The 25,782-nt window shown below is 38.7% G+C and overlaps 1 protein-coding gene across 1 annotated transcript in view; it reads left to right on the top strand.

The window, feature by feature from the left end:
• ANGPT1 (angiopoietin 1) overlaps positions 1–25,782 on the top strand; it is a 302,063-nt gene that overhangs the window by 184,089 nt on the left and 92,192 nt on the right. The window contains exons 2-3 of the mRNA XM_005894625.3: positions 799–954; positions 15,243–15,364. Of these exons, the coding sequence (XP_005894687.1) occupies positions 799–954; positions 15,243–15,364 (278 nt within the window). The remainder of the gene's footprint in view (positions 1–798; positions 955–15,242; positions 15,365–25,782) is intronic.

Below are 25,782 nucleotides of genomic sequence, written 5' to 3'. Positions count from 1 at the left end.
TAATTCTTCATGGCCTCTATGGTACTATTTATTTTGCAACTGTAGTATTTTCTAAGATGGCACCATAAAGGACTAAATGTTGCCCAAAGCAAAAAAGGCAGATGCTGCTTATGGACCAGAGTTTCAGTGAGGGTTTTTTTTTTTTTTTTTCCCTTTGTGAAGGAGCACTGAGAAGCTCTGAGGCTCTGCCGCTCATTTCATATGCTTTTGCCCATACTTTAATATTCCTTTAAAAGGCTTGTGTTTTGGATAACTGTCCCCCTCCCACTACTTGTCTCATTTCTCTAACCCAGCATAATCTTTTATTTTTCATTACAGAGGAGGTGGAATTATTCTCAAAGTTGAGTGGTCATTATGATAATAATGAAAAGACCAGAGAACCAAGATTTAGATTTAAATTATTCTGGCTACTTTGTTGAGTTTTTGCTGGATGACCTTAGGCTCATTATTGACCTTCTCTAATTCTGTTTCCTCACCTATAAAATGAAAAGAACAGTGAGTTCATCCATGCGTGACTCTCACACCTTTGCTGTAAGGGTTAAATGAGAAACCACTAGCCAAGTGGGAATTTCCATGCTGATTGTGTTGATTAGATATGTGCATCAGTATATCAGGAGTTTGTTAGCAACTGTGTTCCTGTGTGCTCTGTCCCATTTCCCCAGCTCCCAGAGTTGCAGAGGATTTCTGCCAGATGGCTGATTTGCCAGCTGTGTCTTGTTTTGTCATTGTAAATATTACATGCTCCAACCGAAAGGCTTTGCTTATAATGTAGTATGCTTTGCCCTTCATCTCTTGCAGATTGAGAATTACATTGTGGAAAATATGAAGTCGGAGATGGCTCAGATACAGCAGAATGCAGTTCAGAACCACACGGCCACCATGCTCGAGATAGGGACCAGCCTCCTCTCTCAGACCGCAGAGCAGACCAGAAAGCTGACAGATGTTGAGACCCAGGTATGTCACAGACCCAGAGTTGACAAACTCTTAACTGGAAAGATTTCTTTTTTTTCCTTTAGCTTACTTCATAAACATAGAGCACATTTCAGCACTGAGATTGGGGAAACATATACATTTTTGTTTATTGGTAATAACAACAATGACTGCCTGACATGCTAGGCATGCTTCTCTCGATTTCATGAGAGCTGATATATTTAGCTTTGTATGTTTGCAAAAACAGGACTGGCAAAGCACTTAATCAGCATTTAAATTTCAAATAAACACTGCAACTACCAACTGTGATACGACCTATATCAAACAGAATAAGCGTTTGTGTCAAATCAGTGCCTGTGATGTACATTTTGACCTGTACTCTTTTATCTCAGGTAGTACTCTACCATAATGGCACCTGCAGAGGTTTTGTGCAGTCAGTGGATAGGAAGGATAACCCCAAATGAACTGACCTGGAATGTGTAGATTTTCTTTTTGTCAGCATGATTTTATAATGAAAAGTAAATTAAAACTCTGTCTTCATATGTATGTTCAGATATGTGTGTGTGCTCAGTTGTTCAGTAGTGTCTGACTCTTTGGACTGTGGCCTGCCAGGCTCCTCTGCCCATGGAATATTTCAGGCAGGTTGCCATTTCCTCCTCCAGGAGATCTTCCTGACCCAGGGATCGAACATGTCTCTTGAATCTCCTGCATTAGCAGGTGGATTCTTTTACCACTGTGCCACCTGGGAAGCCCCATATGTACACATACGTATATGTATTATATATTATATATCACCCTACTATGGACAATGACATACTTATGTTCAAGTCAGTAAAATGTCTTTTAACTATCACTGTCACAAGTCTCGGAGAAGGCACTGGCACCCCACTCCAGTACTCTTGCCTGGAAAATCCCATGGGCGGAGGAGCCTGGTAGGCTGCAGTCCATGGGGTCGCTAAGAGTCGGACACGACTGAGCGACTTCACTTTCACTTTTTACTTTCATGCATTGGAGAAGGAAATGGCAACCCGCTCCAGTGTTCTTGCCTGGAGAACCCCAGGGATGGGGGAACCTGGTGGGCTGCCGTCTATGGGGTCACACAGAGTCAGACATGACTGAAGCGACTTAGCAGTCACAAGTCTACCAAGTCTACTGTCACAGTTTAATGAAAATATTATTTTTGATGACTGGAAGATAATCTCTTGGTCCCCTTTTAGACATGGAAATGGTTAGTCCATTTACCGTCTTGAAATCCAAAGAATGATTCTGTCTCAATGAAGTTGATAACTGGAATTGAAGGTGAACTATATTGTGAAAAGATAAACCGAGGCACATTAAACTTTTCAAGAGTTTACTTAAGCAAACATTGATTTAAATTGTGCAGCCCAAAAGTAGCTCTACTACAGGCACAAAGGGGAAGGTTTTTAATATGGAAGATTTAGAAGAAAAGCAAGGAAATTATTTGCTTGGCCATAGCTTAAGCATTTGCCTTATTTAGGAAAGCCTGGTTGGCTGTTTGTGATTGGTTGTTCTTAAGTTTCATTTTCGTGGATTTAAGCCCATTGACTCTGGCTTAGATTTAGGTTTGCTTATGTAGGTTACCAAGGCATTAGAGTCATCGCAGTCTGATGGCCTCTAATGTTTAACTTTTAACAATATAAATTCAAAAATAATATGCAATCTTCATTATTATTCAGTTGCTAAGTGGTGTCCAACTCTTTGCAACCCCATGGACTGCAGCATGACAGGCTTCCCTGTCCTCCAACATATAACCTTGTTTCTGTTTTATGTCATTTGTGTTAATGGCATCATAGGTCAAATGTTGATAATTAAAGACAAATAGCAATAATAATTTATATGGACAGGGCATTTTATATTATGCAAACCACTTTCTCATGGACAAATGATACCCATGAAGACTATTTAGAACAGAAAGCTTGAGTGGTTTTCTCATATTGATACAGCTTGTTGTTGTTCAGTAGCTACTGCTGCTGCTGCTAAGTCACTTCAGTTATGTCCGACTCTGTGCAACCCCATAGAAGGCAGGCCACCAGGCTCCCCGTCCTTGGGATTCTCCAGGCAAGAACACTGGAGCGGGTTGCCATTTCCTTCTCCAATGCATGAAAGTAAAAAGTGAAAGTGAAGTCGCTCAGTCATGTCCGACTCTTGGTGACCCCATGGACTGCAGCCTACCAGGCTCCTCCATCCATGGGATTTTCCAGTCAAGAGTACTGGAGTACGTGCCATTCCCTTCTCCGTAGCTAAGCTGTGTCCAATTCTGACCCCGTGGACTGCAGAAAACCTGGCTTTCCTGTCCTTCACTATCTCCTGGAGTTTGCTCAAACTCAAGTCCATTGTGTTAATTATGCCACCCAACCATCTCATCCTCTGTTGATACAGCTAGTGAATTGAGTTTGGTACTCAAACTGAAACATACACATTTCTTTCCTTTTCTGGCCTCCTTGATTAGTAACAATACCTGCATTGGCAGGAGGGTTCTTTACCACTAGCGCCATCTGAGAAGCACCATACATATTCTACTTAAATCTAATTGAAAGTAAAAGTTGCTCAGTCGTGCCTGACTCTATGCAACCCCATGGACTAAAAGTCCATGGAATTCTGTAGGCCAGAATACTGGAGTGGGTAGCCTTTCCCTTCTCCAGGGGATCTTCCCAACCCAGGGATTGAACACAGGTCTCCCACATTGCAGGTGATTCTTTACCAGCTGAGCCACAAGGGAAGCCCAAGAATACTGGAGTGGGTAGCCTATCCCTTCTCCAGCAGATCTTCCCAAACCAGGGCTTAAACTGGGGTCTCCTGCATTGCAGGTGGATTCTTTACCAACTGAGCTATCAGAGAAGTCCTAAAACCTAATTATTCAAGTTCTAATGCAAGGCCAGGTTTACAAAGTGAGTCCTAGATTATTCCTTAATCTCAGTACACTCTATTCTTTTGTCATAAGCATTTATAAACCTTTAGTGCTATCCAGGTATGCTCCCAGGTTTTTCTTCCCTTATTCAGTCTACTTTATTTCACTTTGGTAAGTCTTACTATTCCTAAACTCATTTCCGGTCTCAGTTATTTTAGGAACTCATGGCAATAGTTTTGCAGTGTATTTTAATGCCCTAGCTTTTACATGATGTTGTTATAAAGATAAGTAACTTACTGCTTTTTAGTCTTCTGCTGACCTTCTAGACTTGAACTTAATTAAAGTAGGTAGAACCTTGGAATTATTGCAGTGGTATTTAAAAGTATTCTTGTGCTCAATAAGCATCATAATGAGAAAAGACAGAGAATGAGTATAATTAAATAACCCTGCTGGTCATGGTGGTGAGACCAGGAACCAATGCTGGGCCTGTTCCTTCCTCCTTAGTTTAGCTTGCAATGTTTTCTTAACTCTGTTACCAGTTCATACCAATATCTCCTCTCTTTCTAGTTCCTCTTCCAAGCACGCAGTGTGAAGGGATTCATTTCAGATATTATTCATGCCTCTTCCTGTAGTGTGAATCTATTTCTGACTTCTTCCTCAGGCCAATTTTGAGTCAATGTACACTAGTAGACAAAAAAAATGTATATTAAAATTCACCTCTAATAATCTGCGCTTACCTCTCTTTAAAGCAATTTTACATATATTCAATTCAGTTCAGTTCAGTCACTCAGTCATGTCTGACTCCTTGGGAACCCATGGACTGCAGCATGCCAGGCCTCCCTGTCCATCACCAACTCACAGAGTTTACTCATGTCCACTGTGTCGGTGATGCCATCCAACCAACTCATCCTCTGTTGGCCCCTTCTCCTCCTGCTTCCAATCTTCCCCAGTATCAGGGTCTTTTCAAATGAGTCAGTTCTTCACATCAGGTGGCCAAAGTATTGGAGTTTCAGCTTCAGCATCAGTCCTTCCAATGAATATTCAGGACTGATCTCCTTTAAGATGAACTGGTTGGATCTCCTTGTATTCCAAGGGACTCTCAGGAGTCTTGTCCAACACCACAGTTCAAAAGCATCAATTCTTCAGTGCTCAGCTTTCTTTTAGTCCAACTCTCACATCCATACATGACTACTGGAAAAACCATAGCTTTGACTAGACAAGCCTTTGTTGGCAAAGTAATGTCTCTACTTTTTAATATGCTGTCTAGGTTGGTCGTAACTTTTCTTCCAAGGAGCAGAACAAACATCTTTTAATTTCATGGCTTCAGTCACCATCTGCAGTGATTTTGGAGCCCCCAAAAATAAAGTCTCTTACTGTTTCCCCATCTATTTGCCATGAAGTGATGGGACCAGATGCCATGATCTTAGTTTTCTGAATATTGAGTTTTAAGCCAACTTTTTCACTGCTGAGTTTTCCAAATTTGCTGGCATATTGAGTGCAGCACTTTCACAGCATCATCTTTTAGGATTTGAAATAGCTCAACTGGAATTCCATCACCTCCACTAGCTTTGTTCGTAGTGATGCTTCTTCAGGCCCACTTGACTTCACATTCCAGGATGTCTGGCTCTAGGTAAGTGATCACACCATTGTGATTATCTGGATAATCAAGATCTTTTTTGTACAGTTCTTCTGTATATTCTTGCCACCTCTTAATATCTTCTGCTTCTGTTAGGTCTGTACCATTTTTGTCCTTTATTGTGCCCATCTTTGCATGAAATGTTCCCATGGTATCTCTCATTTTCTTGAAGAGATCTCTAGTCTTTCCTATTGTTTTCCTCTATTTCTTTGCACTGATCACTGAGGAAGGCTTTCTTATCTCTCCTTGCTAGTCTTTGGAACTCTGTATTTAAATGAGTGTATCTTTCCTTTTCTCCTTTGCCTTTCACTTCTCTTCTATGCATAGCTATTTGCAAGGCCTCCTCAGATAACCATTTTGCCTTTTTGCATTTCTTTTCCTTGGGGGTGGTTTTGATCCCTGTCTCCTGTACAATGTCAGGAACTTTTGTCCATAGATCTTCAGGCGCTCTGCCTATCAGATCTAATCCCTTGAATCTATTTGTTACTTCCATCGTATAATTGTAAGGGATTTGATTTAGGTCATACCTGAATTCCCTACCTTCTTCAATTTAAGTCTGAATTTGGCAATAAGGAGTTCATGGTCTGTGCCACAGTCAGCTCCCAGTCTTGTTTTTGCTGACTGTGTAGAACTTTTCCATCTTTGGCTGCAAAGAGTATAATCAATCTGTATTAGTTTTTAATTATTTTTAAACAAATATTTAGTGGGGTCGATATTATTACCATCCCTTGTTAAAGATGTGGAAGCTGAAACTCAAGAGAGGTAAAGAAATTGGCCCCAGGTGAAAAAACTTGTGAATATTAGAGGGAAGATTTGAACCCAGATTGTCTGGCATCAGAGTCTACATGCTTTACAGGCTTTCTGTCTGTACTCTCTCTCTCTTGTGATTCCTTTCTCTCTCAGAGGCTACAGATGCAACTGGGGTTCTAGCAGAAGATAAAATGAATTTCAGATAAAGCAAATTAATGTGGATCTAATAGTGGCAACAGAACATTTTCTATAAATGATGAAGCTGCTGCTTTTGCTACTGCTGCTGAGGGAACCACCATCTATTGGTGGTTTTTACCCTGTGCCTGCACATCATCTCATGTAACCACTGCTGTCCTTGTCACTTTCTGGCTGTGTAACTATTAATATAAAGAAGTTCTATAGAAACAGTACAATTCTCCTCCAACTTCCAATCATTTATATAGAGCCATAGTTTTAGAAACGTAATTTAATAAAAATTTTAAAGATATATTTTGAATACCTCCTTGATGCAAAATATTTTAATAAGTACCAAATAGAATACAGCGATAAGTAAAGCAGTCTTTATACTCAGTGAGCTTGAGTTAATGTGACAAAAATTTGCTAAACCATTTCTTTCTTGACTTTCCCTTAATTAGCTATGGAGCCTCGCTCACAGTCATAAAATGCATCTTTCCGATCTCTTGCTGGTGAAGAGGTGTAATAGATCAATGGCCCCAGCTGCTGGGCTCTGAAATCCATCACTGTGTTAGTACAGAGACCACAATTCTCAGTGGCCCCTTCCAGCCAAGGACGTATTGTGGCAGTGATGTTTAGACCCACCCCTGGTAGCTGTAAGATGCCACTGACACATGACTTGGCTCTCCATCATCAGCCTTGCCAAACTTTAGCACAACTCCCTGCATACTAAGACATCCAGTTAGCCTTACTCCTTTCCCTCTCTTCTTCACTGTGGTTAGATCTACATCCCAGTCAGAAGGTGACCATAGTCAACTCTGGCTTTTCCCCAATTTTCTCTCACAGGCATTTCCCCTAATTAATTTCCTGCAGTCTGGTATCTGCTTCTTAGAGGTCACAAACGATCACACCTGTTGTTTGGACTTGACTCATACAGTTGTAAACTTAAAGTAGTTCAGGAACATTTAAACAATGAGCTTGTATGTGTAAGCAAAAATAGGTTTGAAAGAACAGAAAGGTCAGCACTCAAAATTGAACCACTATCTCTTTAACTTGATGAGAGGATAGCTGAGTAAATATTTAACTTTTTGACTGAATTGAAATGGCAGTAAAATAAATTTGCTAATGAGTCATCCAAAGAAAATACCCTGATAATTAATTTTCTCACAAGGTCTGGAAAAGGGTTTGATAACCCATTAGAAGAGGGCTCAGTCAAATTTGAAATGCCATTTTTCAATGGCATTTTATTTTTGCAAAATAAAGTTTTATATGTTGCATATGGGTGGTTTCTCAATGTTGTTGTCCAGTCATTCAATCGTGTCTGATTCTGTGACCCCATGGACTGCACCACACCAGGCTACCCTATTCATCACCATCTCCCAGAGCTTGGTCAAACTCATGACCATGGAGTCAATGATGCCATCCAACTATCTCATCCTCTGTCGTCCCCTTCTCCTCCTGCCTTAAACCTTTCCCAACAGCAGGGTCTTTTCTAATGAGTTAGCTCTTCGCATCAGGTGGCTAAACTATTGGAGCTTCAGCTTCAGCATCAGTCCTTTCAATTAATATTTAGGACTGATTTACTTTAGGATGGACTGGTTGGATCTCCTTGCAGTCCAAGGGACTCTCCAACACCACAGTTCAAAAGCATCAATTCTTCAGCACTCAGCTGTCTTTACAGTTCAACACTCACATCCATACTTGACTACTGGAAAAACCATAGCTTAGACTAGACAGACCTTTGTTGGCAAAGTAATGTCTCTGCTTTTTAATATGCTGTCTACTGCAAGGAGATCCAACCAGTCCATTCTGAAGGAGATCAGCCCTGGGATTTCTTTGGAAGGACTGATGCTAAAGCTGAAACTCCAATACTTTGGCTACCTCATGTGAAGAGTTGACTCATTGAAAAAGACTTATGCTGGGAGGGATTGGGGGCAGGAGGAGAAGGGGATGACAGAGGATAAGATGGCTGGATGGCATCACTGACTTGATGGACATGAGTTTGAGTGAACTCTGGGAGCTGGTGATGGACAGGAAGGCCTGGCATGCTGTGATTCATGGGGTCGCAAAGAGTTGGACACGACTGAGCGACTGAACTGACTGAATGAACTAGGTTTGTCATAGCTTCTTTTCCTTAATAAGAGAGCAGAATTGAGTAGTTGCACCAGGGCCTGCTAAGACTAAGATATTTACTATCTGGCTTTCTACAGCAATAGCTGATTAACTCCTGCACCAAGATTCCAACTCATAGAGAGCAAGGATTTTGTCTATCTTGGTCACTACTCTATCCTTAGGATTTAAAATAGTACTCACACAACAGGCTATCAATAAATACATGTTGAATGATTAAATTCACTAATAATAGTCATGTTGTTATTGTTCAGTCTCTCAGTCATGTCTGACTCTGTGACCCCATGAACTGCAGCACGCCAGGCTTTGCTGTCCATCACCAACTCCCAGAACTTGCTCAAACTCACGTCCATTGAGTCGGTGATGCCATTCAAACATCTGGTCCTCTGTTGTCCCCTTTTCCTCCGGCCTTCTATCTTTCACAGCATCAGGGACTTTTCCAATGAATCAGCTCTTTGTATCAGGTGGCCAAAGTAGTGGAGTTTCAGCTGTACCATCAGTCCTTCAAATGCATATTCAGCATTGATTTTCTTTATGATTGACTGGTTTGATCTCCTTGCAGTCCAAGGGACTCTCCAAGAGTCTTCTCCAACACCACAGTTCAAAAGCATCAATTCTTCACTACTCAACCTTCTTTCTTGTCCAACTCTCATATCCATTCATGACTACTGAAAAAACCATTGCTTTGACTATACGAATCTTTTTTGGCAAAATAATGTCTCTGCTGTTTAATGTGCAGTCTAGGATGGACTAGCTTTTCATCCAAGGAGCAAGCGAACTTTAATTTCATGGCTGTAGTCACATCCTCAGTGCTTTTGGAGCCCAAGAAAAAGTCTGTCACTTTTTCCATTGTTACCTCATCTATTTGCCATGAAGTGATGGGACCGGATGCATGATCTTAGTTTTTTGAATGTTCAATTTTAAGCCAGCTTTTTCACTCTCCTTTTTTACCTTCATCAAGAGTCTCTTTAGTTCCTCTTTGATTTCTGCCATAAGGGTGGTGTCATCTACATATAGATTATTGATATATTATTAATAATAATTCTCTAAGATTATCTAATTTTCACAGATTTCCTCAACTTTTTACCAAAAATTTTATTGGCATTTTATTTTTTTATTTTTTTAATTTAAATTTATTTATTTTAAGTGGAGGCTAATTATTTTACAATATTATATTGGTTTTGCCATACATCAACATGAAGCCACCACGGGTGTACATGTGCTCCCCATCCTGAACCCCCCCTCACCTCCCTCCCTGTACCATCCCTCTGGGTCATCCTAGTGCACCAGCCCCAAGCATCCTGTATCCTGCATCGAACCTGGACTGGCGTTTCATTTCTTATATGATATTATACATGTTTCAATGCCATTCTCCCAAATCATCCCACCCTCTCCCTCTCCCACAGAGTCCAAAAGACTGTTCTATACATCAGTGTCTCTTGCTGTCTCCCATACAGGGTTATCGTTACCATCTTTCTGAATTCCATATATATGCATTAGTATACTATATTGGTGTTTTTCTTTCTGGCTTACTTCACTCTGTATAATCGGCTCCAGTTTCATCCACCTCATTAGAACTGATTCAAATGTATTCTTTTTAATGGCTGAGTAATACTCCATTGTGTATATGTACCACAGCTTTCTTATCCATTCATCTGCTGATGGACATCTAAGTTACTTCCATGTCCTGGCTATTATAAACAGTGCTGCGATGAACTTTATTTTTTACCACTTAATAGTCTCTCTTAATTTGGAGCAATGTTACATTTTTTTTAAATTGAAGTATAGTTGATTTACAATGGTATATAAGTTTCAGGTGTACAGCATAAAGTGAAGTCGCTCAGTCATGGCTGACTCTTTGCGACCCCCATGGGCTGTAGCCTACCAGGCTCCTCTGTCCATGGGATTTTCCAGGCAAGGAAGTCAACATACAGCATAATGATTCACAATTTTTAAAGATTATACTTCATTTGAAGTTATAAATTATCACCTCTATTCCCTGTGTTGTACAGTGTATCATTTTAACATTTATTTTATGTGTGCGTGCACGCTCAGTCGCTTCAGTCATTGTCTGACTCTTTGTGACCCTATGGACTGTGTAGTCCACCAGGCTCTATCCATGGGATTCTCTACTAAGAATACTGGAATGGGTTGTCCTGCCCTTCTCCAGGGGATCTTCCTGACCCAGGGATTGAACCTGGGTCATCTCCTGCGTTGCAGGCACTCTTTACTGCTGAACTACCAGGGAAGATCCATTTGTTTTATATATAATAGTTTGTACTCCTTAGTCCCCTACCCCTATCTTGACCCTTCCTCACTTCCTTCTCCCCACTGGTAACCACTAAATTGTTCTCTATAACTGTGAGTCTGTTTCTTTTTTGTTATATTCACTAGTTTGTTTTTTTAGATTCTTCATATAAGTGATAACATATACTATTTGTCTTTCTGTTTAACTTTTTATTTTTCTTGAGATTTTAAAGGTACTTGGTCAGTTGTTCTGTATAGTGTCTCATATTCTTAATTTGTCTGAATATTTCTTTATGATATGTTTTTAATTTACTTTTCCATCCCCTGTATTTTTTTTAACTGAAAGTTAAGTCTACAGGCTTAATTGGGTTAAGTTGGACATGGTGGTGGGTGTGCTTTGTAGAATTACTAGTCACTTCTTATTTTATCTCATCAGGAGACAGAAATGCCAGCTTGCCACCATCTCGGTAACACTAATTTTAAGTTGGTTAGGGTAAAAAGACCCTATAGTTCTCCATTCCAATTGTCCACTTTCCCCTTGGAAATTAGCAAAAGCCCTGTAGACTGATACATTGTCACACTACCCATCACTGACCAAATAAATTATTTCCTTGATTTTGTAAAATGGTGATCATCTAACTAACTTCTAACTCTCCTTCCATGTATGTATATTAGCCTTCATTCTTCTGTAAAAGTCTAATTGCTGAGTCATCATACCTTGTGTTCTATTTTTTTTTTTTTTTTTGGAAAAACATAGTTAAAGTAAAGAAAAGAGAATCGTACAGCAAGGCAGATTTTAAAGTTAATATGCCAGTCAAAGGAATTTTTTTATGTGGAATATTTTCCTTTTAAGAAAAGTTAGAGGAACTTAAGTATTAAAGGGAAGCTGGATGAAATTATCTAGCTCACTTTCTTTAAGAAAATCCTAATTTTTATTTTTAAAATTTTGCTTATTTTTTAAAGAAAGAACTGAAATTTTATAGTCTATAAATCCTCAGTTCCAAGTCTTAGATTATTTTTTCTTGTTTCTTTAGTTGCTAAGTCATATCCAACTCTTTGTGACTCCATGGACTGTAGCCCACCAGGCGTCTCTGTTCATGGGATTTACTAGGCAGAAATACTGGAGTGGGTTACCATTTCCTTCTCCAAGGGATCTTCCTGACCCAAGAATTGAACTCATTTCTCCTGCACTGCAGGTGGATTCTTTACCACTGAGCCACCTGGGAAGCCCATATCTTCCTTACTGTATGGTGTATTGTGAAAAATTTATGCTTTGAAATTGTTTCTTGAGGGCTTGTGTTACATACTCTTCACTTTCCCCTTTCCTTCCCGCTTCTGTCCTCTCCTTTCCTCTCATTCCCCTTTTATGTTTTCCCCTTCTTTCTCTCTTTCTTTCTGATATGTGCTTTTGGAACATGTTTAGGCTAAAGAAGGAAATGTCTTTTGTCATTTTAATGGAACACTCAGATTATTGCTAAGCAGCAAGTTCCATAGACACATAGAAAGAAAGTGGTCAATTTATCATAGTTTCCTGTACAATTCTCTTCAGTTGCCTGCTTTTGAACTTCAGGCCTATTTTAATACATCAAGGGAGAGAGTTGAAATAAAGCAGCTCTTTGATTAAAGTGATGGAGAGAGAAGAAAAGGGATTGCCTTTTGTTTTCAAAATTGGCCTGAGATGACCTAAAGCTTAGCCTGGACATTTGAGATTTGTTCCCCTGTTTCTGCTACATTCAGACACTGCTTTAGATTGGAACTGTTAAAACGGAAGTCCAGCTTGATGCTCACCTGGTCTGTTACTCTGTCTCTGAGCATTACCCAACTTGAAAACTGACTCACTAGCCTTTGGTTAGCATCTAACGAGTAGCTCTGAATGTCCAGGATTCCAGGCCTCATGCTGGGCTCCAGAGGTTTCAAGGGCCTCAGGTGAACTAGTCCTCCCTTTGTGCAGCTGACATCTTCACGGGGCAGAAATGATAGTATATGAGTGAACTGACAGGATGATTTCATTTAAAAAGTAAAACAGGGCCACCTGATCAATGATGTGGGAGCTCCTTTACAGAGACTAGCCAGAACGGGCCTCCTTAGACAAGACTTGAATTATAAGAATAAATCACCCATGCATCTGGGAATGGATGGACATTCTAGGCAGGGGAAACTGCAAAGACCCTGAGGTGGAGATTAATTTGGCATGTTGGGGTAGCAGTAAGAAGGCCAGTGTGATTGGGGCATATGATCAGGGAAGAGAATGGAAAAGAAGTGAGATTTGAGAAGCAGTCAGGGTCCTGATCACATAGGACCTTGAAAGTTAGGCTGAGAACTCTGGAATTTGTTCTGATTTTAAAGGGAAGTCACAAGCATATTTAACAGAGGACATGACATCTGATTTGTGTTTTTTAGAAGAGCACTCTGGTTGCTATGTAGCACAGGGACTGGAAGTAGGACAACATAGAGAAAAATTAGGGGCTATAGTGTCTCCAGACTTAGATATAGACAACTTAATTTTCAATTTTTGATGGTTCCATTTTGTTCTCAATGTTTTCTCATGTTCTTCTCAGACATGAAGACCAAATTCTGTCCTCTGTAAAATGAAAATTTTGGTATTTGAGAATATTAGGAAGTATGATCAGAGACTACAGAGAATAAAGGAGAAAACAGATTTTAATGGCATATGATATGCTTGACTTAATGAGACAATGAATGCATTCATTCAATAAATATTGAGGGTCCTGTCTATGCCAAGCACTGTCCTAAATCTCACCAAAAAATATAGCTGTTTCATCCCCTAGTTAATTATTTCCTAAATTTTCATTCTTGTTAATAAACAAACAGAAAACTCACCCAAAGATATGTTTCAGTTCAGTTCAGTTCAGTTCAGTTGCTCGTCCTGTCTGACTCTTTGCGACCCCATGAAATGCAGCACGCCAGGCCTCCCTGTCCATCACCAACTCCCAGAGTTCACTCAAATTCACGTCCATGGAGTCGGTGATGCATCCAGCCATCTCATCCTCTGTCATCCCCTTCTCCTCCTGCCCCCAATCCCTCCCAGCATCAGAGTCTTTTCCAATGAGTCAACTCTTCGCATGAGGTGGCCAAAGTACTGGAGTTTCAGCTTTAGCATCATTCCTTCCAAAGAACACTCGGACTGATCTCTTTTAGAATGGACTGGTTGGATCTCCTTGCAGTTCAAGGGACTCTCAAGAGTCTTCTCCAACACCACAGTTCAAAAGCATCAATTCTTCAGCGCTCAGCTGTCTTCACAGTCCAACTCTCACATCCATACATGACTACTGGAAAAACCATAGCCTTGACTAGACAGACCTTTGTTGGCAAAGTAATGTCTCTGCTTTTCAAAATGCTATCTAGGTTGGTCGTAACTTTCCTTCCAAGGAGTAAGCGTCTTTCAATTTAATGGCTGCAGTCACCATCTGCAGTGATTTTGGAACCCCTCAAAATAAAGTCCAACACTGTTTCCACTGTTTCCCCATCTATTTGCCATGAAGTGATGGGACCAGATGCCATGACCTTAGTTTTCTGAATGTTGAGCTTTAAGCCAACTTTTTCACTCTCCTCTTTCACTTTCATCAAGAGGCTTTTTAGTTCCTCTTCACTTTCTGCCATAAGGGTGGTGTCATCTGCATATCTGAGGTGATTGGTATTTCTCCCGGCAATCTTGATTCCAGCTTGTGCTTCTTCCAGCCCAGCATTTCTCATGATGTACTCTGCATAGAAGTTAAATAAGCAGGGTGACAATATACAGCCTTGACGTACTCCTTTTGCTATTTGGAACCAGTCTGTTGTTCCATGTCCAGTTCTAACTGTTGCTTCCTGACCTGCATATAGGTTTCTCAGGAGCAGGTCAGGTGGTCTGGTATTCCCATCTCTTTCAGAATTTCCACAGTTTATTGTGATCCACACAGTCAAAGGCTTTTGCCTAGTCAATAAAGCAGAAATAGATGTTTTTCTGGAACTCTCTAATGTGATAAGTGTTCAGTAAATTGTGCTCATGAATCTGTCTAAACTGTATCATGAGATGTTTGTACATTTCTAACCAATTTTTGCTAGGTGATGGGACAAGTAAGATATGTTTTACATGCCTATTAGTTATTCTTAGTTATATACAGTACCTAAGACCTTGTAGTAACAATTATCTTATACTTGTAAATATTGGAGATATATATACACACACATATAAGGTAGCTAGCACAGTGGGCTATCCTAGGGATTGTGGTGGTGGTATTTTAGTTGCTAAGTCATGTAGGGATTGAGGACATGAAAATTTAAATATGAAAATGGTTTTAACAACTCAGTTTTCTCATTCAGTTGCAGTTCAGTCTTGAACAAATATAATGTTTGAGACATGTAAAGCATTTTTTAGTAGAATGTAGACCATTTTATTATCCTAGAGAAATAGTATTTGAAAAGAAAACACAGCTAAATAAAAAACCCAAAATAATAATTTTGACTCTTTATGAAGATTTAAAAGTTTTTATCTTTTATCTTAAGGTACTAAATCAAACATCTCGACTTGAAATACAACTGCTGGAGAATTCATTATCAACCTACAAGCTAGAGAAACAACTTCTTCAACAGACAAATGAAATCTTAAAGATTCATGAGAAAAACAGGTGAGGGTTGTTGTATTGCAAAAATATGAACATATGTACTTATATCCTCCACCTTCTGCCACCTCTTAAGATGGATGTAATTTGAAAAAATACAGAGGCAAATTAATTTTTAATATAAAAAGAAATGAGAGTCTAAGGTGACTATAGCAAGTATGGCAAAAATAAGATTAATACTATAGCTTTCACTCTTGAAATATTTGCTTTTTATAACTTTTAACACTAATTTATCTAATATTCTGTTGTTCAAATCTTACTATATCCACAAAAAATAATTCTATGACCAAATTTGGTAACAGAAAATATTAAGTTTCAGTAGAACCAAAATCTATAGTGATAGTGAAAAAAATTGACCCTCTGAAACTCTAAATTGAATTATCACTTTATCTGCCCTCAACCATTTACAGACCTACAAGATGATTGAATTCAGAGTTCTTGCACTAGAGAGAAGCACATTTTGTTTTCCGAAAATTACTTCCCTATCAAACTGGTTCAAGAGCTGTCTCCCCTCACCCCCCATTTAAGGTCATTAACTCTGAACATAATACATTTCTTTGGTTAGCTCTATAGACAAATTGATAAAAAGGGATTAGATCTGATAGACAGAGTAACTGAAGATCTATGGACAGAGGTTCCTGACATCATACAGGAGGAAGTGATCAAGACCATCCCCAAGGAAAAGAAATGCAAAAAGGCAAAACGGTTGTGTGAAGAGGCCTTACAAATAGCTGAGAAAAGAAGAGAAGCTAAAGGGAAAGGACAAAAGGAAAGATATACCCATTTGAATGCAGAGTTCCAAAGAATAGCAAGGAGAGATAAAGCCTTCCTCAGTGATCAATGCAAAGAAATAGAGGAAACAATAGAATGGGAAAGACTAGAGATCTCTTCAAGAATATTAGAGATACCAAGGGAACATGTCATGCAAAGATGGGCACAATAAAGGACAGAAATGGTATAGACCTAACAGAAGCAGAAGATATTAAGAAGAGGTGGCAAGAATACACAGAAGAACTATACAAAAAAGATCTTGATTACCCAGATAATCATGATGTTGTGATCACTCACCTAGAGCCAGACATCCTGGAATGTGAAGTCAAGTGGGCCTGAGGAAGCATCACTATGAACAAAGCTAGTGGAGGTGATAGAATTCCAGTTGAGCTATTTCAAATCCTAAAAGATGATGCTGTGAAAGTGCTGCACTCAAGATGCCAGCAAATTTGGAAAACTCAGCAGTGGCCACAGGACTGGAAAAGGTCAGTTTTCATTCCAATCCCAAAGAAAGGCAATGCCAAAGAATGTTCAAACTATTGCAAAATTACACTTATCTCACACGATAGCAAAATACTGCTCAAAATTCTCCAAGCCAGGCTTCAACAGTACATGAACTGTGAACTTCCAGGTGTTGAAGCTGGATTTAGAAAAGGCAAAGAAACCAGAGATCAAATTGCCAACATCTGTTGGATCATTGGAAAAATAAGAGAGTTCCAGAAAAATATCTACTTCTGCTTTATAGACTATGCCAAAGCCTTTGACTGTGTGGATCACAACAAACTCTGGAAAATTCTTCAAGAGATGGGAATACCAGACCACCTGACCTGCCTCCTGAGATATCTATATGCAGATCAAGAAGCAACAGTTATAACTGGATATGGAAAAAGAGACTGAGTCCAAATAGGGAAAGGAATATGTCAAGGCTGTATATTGTCCCCCTGCTTATTTAACTTATATGCAGAGTGCATCATGTGAAATGCCAGGCTGGATGAAGCACAAACTGGAATCAAGATTGCTGGAGAAATATCAATAACTTCAGATATGCAAATGATACCACCCTTATGGCAGAAGCAAAGAAGAACTAAAGAGCCTCTTGATGAAAGTGAAAGAGGAAAGTGAAAAAGTTGGCTTAAAACTCAACATTCAGAAAACTAAGATCATGGCATCCGGTCCCATAACTTCACGGTAAATAGATGGGGAAACAATGAAAACAGAGTCAGACTTTATTTTTGGGGACTCCAAAATCACTGCAGATGGTGATTGCAGCCATGAAATTAAAAGACTCTTGCTCCTTGGAAGAAAACTTATGACCAACGTAGACAACATATTGGAGAAGGCAATTGCATCCCACTCCAGTACTCTTGCCTGGAAAATCCCATGGATGGAGGAGCCTGGTGGGCTGCAGTCCATGGGGTCGCTAAGAGTCGGACATGACTGAGCGACTTCACTTTCACTTTTCACTTTAATGCATTAGAGAAGGAAATGGCAACCCACTCTAGTGTTCTTGCCTGGAGAGCCCCAGGGACGGAGGAGCCTGGTAGGCTGCCGTCTGGGGTCGCACAGAGTTGAACATGACTGAAGTGACTTAGCAGCAGCAGCAGACAGTATATTAAAAAGCAGAGACAGTACTTTGCCAACAGAGGTCCATCTAGTCAAAGCTCTGATTTTTCCAGTAGTCTTGTATGGATGTGAGAGTTGGACTGTAAAAAAAGCTGCGTGCCAAAGAACTGATGCTTTTGAAGTCTAATTAGAGAAGACTCGAGATTTCCTTGGAGAACAAGGAAATCCAGCCAGTCCATCCTAAAGGAAATCAGTCCTGAATATTCATTGGAATAACTGATGCTGAAACTGAAACTTCAATACTTTGACCACCTGATGCTAAGAACTGACTCATTAGAAAAGACCCTGAGGCTGGGAAAGATTGAAGGCAGGAGAAGGAGATGACAGAGGATGAGATGGTTGGATGGCATCACTGACGTGATGGACATGAATTTGAGTAGGCTCCGGGAGTTGCTGATGGACAGAGAAGCCTGGCATGCTGCAGTTGGGATTGCAAAGAATCAAACACAACTGAGCGACTGAATTGACTGAACTGATAGATATATTTTATAAACAATTAATCATCTCAGGTAAGTGAAATGGGTCTTACAGATCTTGCAACCAGGATGATTTATAAACTCATTATTTTGAAATTACTAATATTCATGATGGACAATTCAGTCAAAATGCTGACCTCTGTAAGACAAATATATTTTATACTAACTGTATTTTCTTCTGGATATTTGGACAGCTTGAAGAAGTTTCAGTTCTTATGTATTATTTGATTTAAAGATCATTGTGTTTCTACAAACTAGTTCAATACCGTTGTCTTGGTGGAACAGGAGTTTCCACCATATTCCAAACCAAAAAAACACCTACAATGAACTTCTAGTTCTCCTCTTCACCTTATAGATGAGGAAACAGACTCAGTGGAAGTGAGTGATCTATCCAAGGTCACACAGCTTCCGGTGGCACAACTGGGAACGTAATCCATGTTCTTTGTTCCTAGTCCTATCTTTTCCACTATGGCACATTCTCACAATACCGTCTGCAACCTAGAAGGAATTCCCAACTTTATGCTAAGTGTAGACTTTAATGACAATGATTATAATTAAACTTTTACATGAAGAAGATAAACATGACTTTGGTATAGAGTCCAAATGGGGTCACTGCATGCTCTGTGACTTGTATTTCTAAGTTCTACATTCATTTATCTTTGTACTGTGTCATAGGGTAAACTGTGTAACTATAAATAAACTCAATAGGACTTGACCCTGAACTAGTTGCATGATGAAATGTTCTGGAATTGAAAATCCTGTTTAAAAGTACCAAAACCTCACTGCAGATTCACAGTAACCAGAGACATACATGTGACAGGTATACTTTACTGCACCTATCCCTTGATTTAGGGTCCTACCATGCTTTAACTTTGTTACTAAAAGGACACCTCATTTATAATCATGTTTCAAGATGCTATTGTGAAAGATTTGTCTTTGAATGAAGAAGTAAAATAATGACAGTTTTGCCTTATTTTTAGGTTGTTTTTAGAATTCTATAAATAACACAAATTTACTGTAGAAAATGAGAAATTTCAGAAGAAAATTAAAAACCATGACCCCATCACATTGAGAGAGCTTCATATGTTGCTGTAAAAAAAACATAAATATATTTTCTTAAAAAGTTGTATCATGCTGTACACACTGTTTTGCAGCCTTCTTCGGAGATTCCTCCAGTATAATTCTTAAAAACTACATATTATTTCATTTTATAGATGTATCCTAGGATGGTTTTGATTTATCTCACATTAAGTGTGTTACCACACGTGGTTTCTTTGTTTAAAAAGAAAGTCATCAACATGAATTTAAGCTATTCAGTCCTCCACCTGCTGACATGCATGTCGTCTCTTTGTCCGTATCTAACACTGTAGCTGTCAGGATACTTTAAAGAAACTGGGAAGCCTGAAAGGGCTCACCCTTTCCTACAAAGTGAAATGACTTTCCTAAGTGTCACTTGTACTCAGCTCTTTCCATCTCTCCTTGTCTCTCTCCTCTCTTTCCCTCCCTCCTGCTCAGAGTCATCCTTTCTCTTTTTTCCTTCTTTTTTCAAGATTATAGCAGTTCCATTTTCTAGCAGTACAAGCATTTCAAAATGTATTCAAGGATTTAGGTTTTAGCTTGAAATTCATTTCTGTGCACATGCTGTAAAAAATTTACATGCATTGACCCTCAAGTGTGATGTTGCTGCACATGTGGCTCCTGGGGGTATTTTTCTATCAAAGTGCTGAATCTTCTAGCATTTCTATATCTCTGTAATTAGCTGTGTCTTCTGTTGATGGATCCATGTGTGCAATGGAGTGTTGGTGGGACATCTATTCTTAAACCAAGTATATTCTTCCACAAACCACTTCGAAAAAAAGTGTTTTTCTTTATACAAACCAGAAATACGTATTTGTGATACACAGCATACTTTCCCTGTTATGTTTATTGTTATTATTTATTTTCGTATGTGAAATGGAATTGGAGAAACTCTGCCAAGGTCTTTCTAGAACAACGAAGAAATATGCCCCCCGCCCCCACCATTTAAGTGGATCAAAGGTCAAGGTCAAGCACAAAGCTGTTTATATATTTTAAAATAGTTTATTGATCATTCCTCCTATTCCTTAAATGAATCTTAATACTCAAATGCAACAAGAAGCTATTTCTGCATCGAAGCATCTCTGAAATGTAAGAACAACATGCCATTAGTTGGCCAGGTCTGGTTTGGATCAGCTAATACACTTTGCAAAGGGGATTATCTAAATTAAGCTTTGCTTCCTCCCCAAGGAATGTCAGAAGTTGTGTCTGGGTGTGTGACTTACTAGTTTTGAGTATGATGGAGCTTCAGCTGCCAAGTCAGTGAGCCCTGCAAAGAGCCCACCACTTCTTTGGCAGAACATGGAGGAATATTTTATAGACAGGATTATACTACACAGTCATGCTGAGAGGTCCTGCTGATCTGCATCCAGATAAACTGACTGCATCAGTTGTAGGATTGAAAATAGAAGGCTGGCCGCATTAGAGTCACTTTTTTCTCCCCTGAATGGTGAAAGGCACAAAGCAGGAGCAGGATTAATGACACTTGCTCTGGTGTTTGTTTACCTAACAGTCTAGAGGGGGGCGACTCCAGGAAGCTTCCAGTTTGCAATTTTTAGAATTTTTTTTTTTTGATTGGATGCTGTCCTAATCTCAATACTTGGTTTTGTTCCTTACCTCAAGGAGATAGCACTTAGAAGTAAGAGATCAGTAGCTGGCTCATATAATTGAAATTATGCAACCAAAAACTCAAGAAATGGGAAGCATTAATATTTACCACAAACACAAGGTTGGTATTGACAAACTGAGAGATGTAATTGTCAACTTGTTTTTTATTGGATTCCTCCAGTATGTTTCCTGCCACTTCTGCTCAAAAAAATAAAAAGAGTAAGACTGGGAAAGATGTCATAATGCAAATTCCTTCAGCTGAATCAAATATGTAACTGCATCTTTTGGTGTAAAGATACGGTCAGCTGACCAGATTTTAAGGTACTTGTTGATCTCTGACTTAATCCCAGTTGTTTCCAAGGTTGGAACATAGCCAAGCAAAAAGAAAAATAAAAAAATCTAGAAGAAATTCTTTGGCCTCACCAGGGTACACAGAAAGAGAAATCAGCTGTGTACTCCATGTGTAGGAAGATGGAACCCTTGAGCTTTCTTGTTCAAACTTGTATCAAATATGCAGAATGAAGGAAACGCTTCAATAAGACTGTTAAAAGTGAAACTACACAAGTGGTGGTCATTCTGACAGTTTCAGAAAAATTCTTTACTGCCTACCTATCTAATATCAGGCAGGTGAACATATGAGCTAGGTGCTTTACCTAACTACTGCTAATACTCCAACTAATCCTCCAAAGTGTTTATCATCATTTTTATTTTATATTAAGTGAGTTGGACTATAAAGAAAGCTGAATGCTGAAGAATTGATGCTTTTGAATTGTGGTGCTGGAGAAGACTCTTGAGAGTCCCTTGGACTGCGAGGAGATCCAACCAGTCCATCCTAAAGGAGATCAGTCCTGGGTGTTCATTGGAAGGACTGATGTTGAAGCTGAAACTACAATATTTTGGCCACCTGATGCTAAGAGCTGACTCATTTGAAAAGACCCTGATGCTGGGAAAAATTGAGGGCAGAAGGAGAAGGGGATGACAGAGGATGAGATGGTTGGATGGCATCACCGACTCAATGGACATGGGTTTGGGTGAACCCCGGGAGTTGGTGATGGACAGGGAGGCCTGGCATGCTGCAGTCCATGGGGTCGCAAAGAGTCGGACACGACTGAGTGACTGAACTGAACTGCACTGAAAGTTCCAAGAGGTCAGGTAACTTGCTCGGGACCAAACAGCTGATGTATGGCAAAATTAGGGTTCAAGTCCATGATGATTCTCTGTCTTAATTATTATAAAAATGTGTTCGCAATGTGATACAGCCTGAAGATTAATTGATGTGGTTGTCAAGTTATCCTCTTAGCATAATAAAATACAAATTTGAACAAGGAATAGGAATTGGTTTTGGCCTATATATAGATCATTATTTATTCCTTCTAATATTAGAGTAGGCAGTATAACTATTTTACCTTGGGAATTCACTGAACCGATTTGACAAGCTTCATCTGTCTTTTAGATAGAGTTTATGGAAAGTTATTGAGTTAATTTTAAGTGATTGAAATATGCCTAATTTCATGATACTAAATTGTAACTTTCTAAAAAATTATGTAATTGAATAGTGAAGTATTGATTTTTAAATCAGTTAAGTCAGTCTTTCTAATTAAAGTTATCCTCCATCTGATAAGTTCTTTATAAAATACTGAAGTAAAATCGCAACTCATCAGTCACTGTTGATACTGCCAATTCCATCTCCTAAATATTTTTCCAATTGGTCTTGTTCTTTCTATTTACTCTTACTCTGTTTTTTAGGCCAAAATCCCATTAATTTTTGTCTTAGCCATTGCAGTGACCTCTTTGCATGGCTTAATGCCTTAAACTTTTCAAACCTATCATCCAAAAGTCTGCCAAAGTCTTCTTTCTAAAATTCAAGTCACATTATTTTCCCCATTTTTTTCTTTAGATCTCCACATGTACTAGTTCAGCTCAACCTCTAAATCTCTAGATAGCATATGCCCAACCCTCGTCTGATTCTCTGTAATGGACTGAGGAAAGTTGTCAAGTACTTTAGCATGAAACATGGTCCATGATCATTAATATCCTAATTTTATAGCCTTACTTTTGAAGTCTTTTTATATTTTAGAAGCATGGTCTAATAACTAAGAGCAGGAGCTCTGAGGTCAGACTGCCTGGATTGGCCTTGATTCTGCTGTAACTTGCTCTGCCACTTATAATTTGTGTGATTTTGAGAAAGTTATATGAACTTTCTGTGCTTTGTTTGTTCTCATTTGTAACATAGGGGTGATGATAATAGTGCATGGAGTTGATATGAGGATTAATTGAGTTACTGCTTAAAAAACACTGAATACAGTGCTTGAAACACACAGTAAGTGTTTAATCATGCTAATTATTAGTATCACATTGAAGACTTGATGTTTGTTCAGACATGATTGATGCTTGCCTTGTTGGGCTTCCCTGGTGGCTCAGCTGGTAAAGAATCTTCCTGCAGTGAGGGAGACCTGGGTTCAATCCCTGGGTTGGGAAGATCCCCTGGAGAAGGGAAAGGCTACCCACTCCAGTATTCCGGCCTGGAGAGTTCCAGAGCCTGTATACTGCGTGGGGTCACTAAAAGTCGGACACGACTGAGTGACTTTAACTTTCTCTTTCTTTTGTCCAAAATGCCCTGTAGAGCTCACACACGTCTGTCCCTTCAAAACTCAATGTAGATATTACCCCTTCCAAGAAGCTTTTTTCTGATTCTGCCAAATATATTTGCTTATTACAACTTATGGGATTACAATCTACCTTGTTTTTTCCTCCTGTCACTTCACTTATCCCATCACATGGGGGTGTGTGTGTGTATCTATCTATGAACCACTGGACTGTGACCTTCTGGAACATAGAAACTGTGCTTTATTTATTTCTGTGCTCATGCTCCCAAGCACAGTTCTCTACATATAGTATATATAATTTTAAATGCTTTTTGAATGTTGACTGATGAACTGGCAAGTGAATTGGCAAATATCCCAACAAATGTCATTTATCTATGTGCACACAAACGCACACACAACTTAAAAATATTTTAATGGAAAACACAGATCACATAGTTTACATTAAATATTGTAAACATTTTCATTGTTCTTAACATAAATAAAATACAGATGGCTTTTATACCACTGTTCTGCATCCCTAAAAGCCCACTGCATGGCAACCAAGGTTATCAGTCCACATTCTGAGGTTCACTAATTCAGCCCTAGATAGTATCTCTTCAGACCATTCTAGACTCATGACTGTTTGCATTTTCCTGATTAATAAAAAAAATCAACACAAGCCTAACTGATCTAAGTGTTAAATTGTACAGAAGTGTATGAATTGAAATTCAAAGTCCCTAATTCCATATTCCCCCACCCCCCACAGAGAATCATCATTAACAGATTTGCAGTTTGGTACCTATTCTTCCAGACTTTTTAATGAATATATTAAAATGTACACATGTAGATAGAGAGTACATATTTATCTGTGTGGTTACAGAGATACATACCCATATGCAATTACACATATGCACAAGTACATATTTATATCATGTATGCATATGTGTATACATTGTAACTATTTTTAAAATGCTGGGTTTATTTTTACTTTATAACAATTTATCATGGATATATTATATATTTAACTATATGCTATACCTCATTCATTGTTAGAAATGCACTAAAATTTACAGCTCAGTAGAACTTTCTGTATTATTTTATATATTCAAAGATACTGATAATTATCAGCAAATTTTACATTCTCCCCAAGTGTTCATGGGCTTTCTAATTTCCTCAAACTTTGCTATTCATTTTATTAACCTTGTTTACCTAAGAGGTTATATTGTACATCTTTCCTGGTTATTGACTATTTGAATTCTTCTTCTGGGACTAGCCTATTCATGTATGTTTCGCATTTTTTATTGGATTGTTTCTCTAATATCATTAACTCCTTATATAAGTTATTTAATCGATATTAAAATTTTGTAGTATATATCACAAATATTTTCTCTAGTTTGTTGTTTATTTTTCAGCCTGTTTTTTAGGAAGAATTTTTAGTGTTATGAGGTTGTATACATATTTTTTTCTTCTCAGCTTCTGGCTTCCACAGAATATTTAGCTTATTCTTATCTGCCTCAAACTTTAAAAAGTTTATTTGCTGATTGTTTACCTGTAGTGATCTATGCTTCTGTTCCACATTTGAATTACAGAAATATTTAACTTTGCATTTTAAGAAACAATTTACTACATTCAAGTTAGAAAATTCAATATAAATTTAACCTGAACTTAGTATATGCCCTTGTTTGAGTACGGGGATGGAAAGATTATTCTTTGAAAACCATATTTGCAACGAATGTAAGCACCATACAGATTAAAAATAATTTAAAAATTGAAAGAGCTCTGAGGAGATTCAGGCAGATGACAATGAGAAGGTTTCCATAATACTGACACCTACCTCCTTGTTTGAGGGCCACATTTACACACAGAGGACTTAAGGAACTGTCACTACTGTGAATCCAGTTGCTGCTATGGTACGAACTCTACTGTAGGAGACAATCTGAAAGGGAGAACTTTTTCTGTGAAAGTTTCAAGATCTGTTCAGTGATTTGAAATGCCAGTGTTTTCCATGAGATAAGCTGGAGGAGGCAGACTGTGAAAATTAGGAGGAAAAGTCAACCAAAAACGTCAAGAAGGGCTTTGTATATACTCAATTAGAACCTTTTACTGAAGTTAAAGTTCTGGAGAATTTAGCTTATTTTATTCTTCATTAAAGTGTACCTCTGCCTCAAACTAGAAGTTGAATGCCAAAATTCTATGTATATCTCTTCTCAAAGTGTTTCCAGAAAGAAGAGAAACAGGAAGTACTAAAAGTCCTATGAGGAAACTCTTTGGATTTCAAGTTCAATTT

Source organism: Bos mutus, chromosome 14 (genome assembly GCF_027580195.1).
Source record: "Bos mutus isolate GX-2022 chromosome 14, NWIPB_WYAK_1.1, whole genome shotgun sequence".
Taxonomy (NCBI): domain Eukaryota; kingdom Metazoa; phylum Chordata; class Mammalia; order Artiodactyla; family Bovidae; genus Bos; species Bos mutus.
This window is presented reverse-complemented; position numbering and strand designations above follow the sequence as displayed.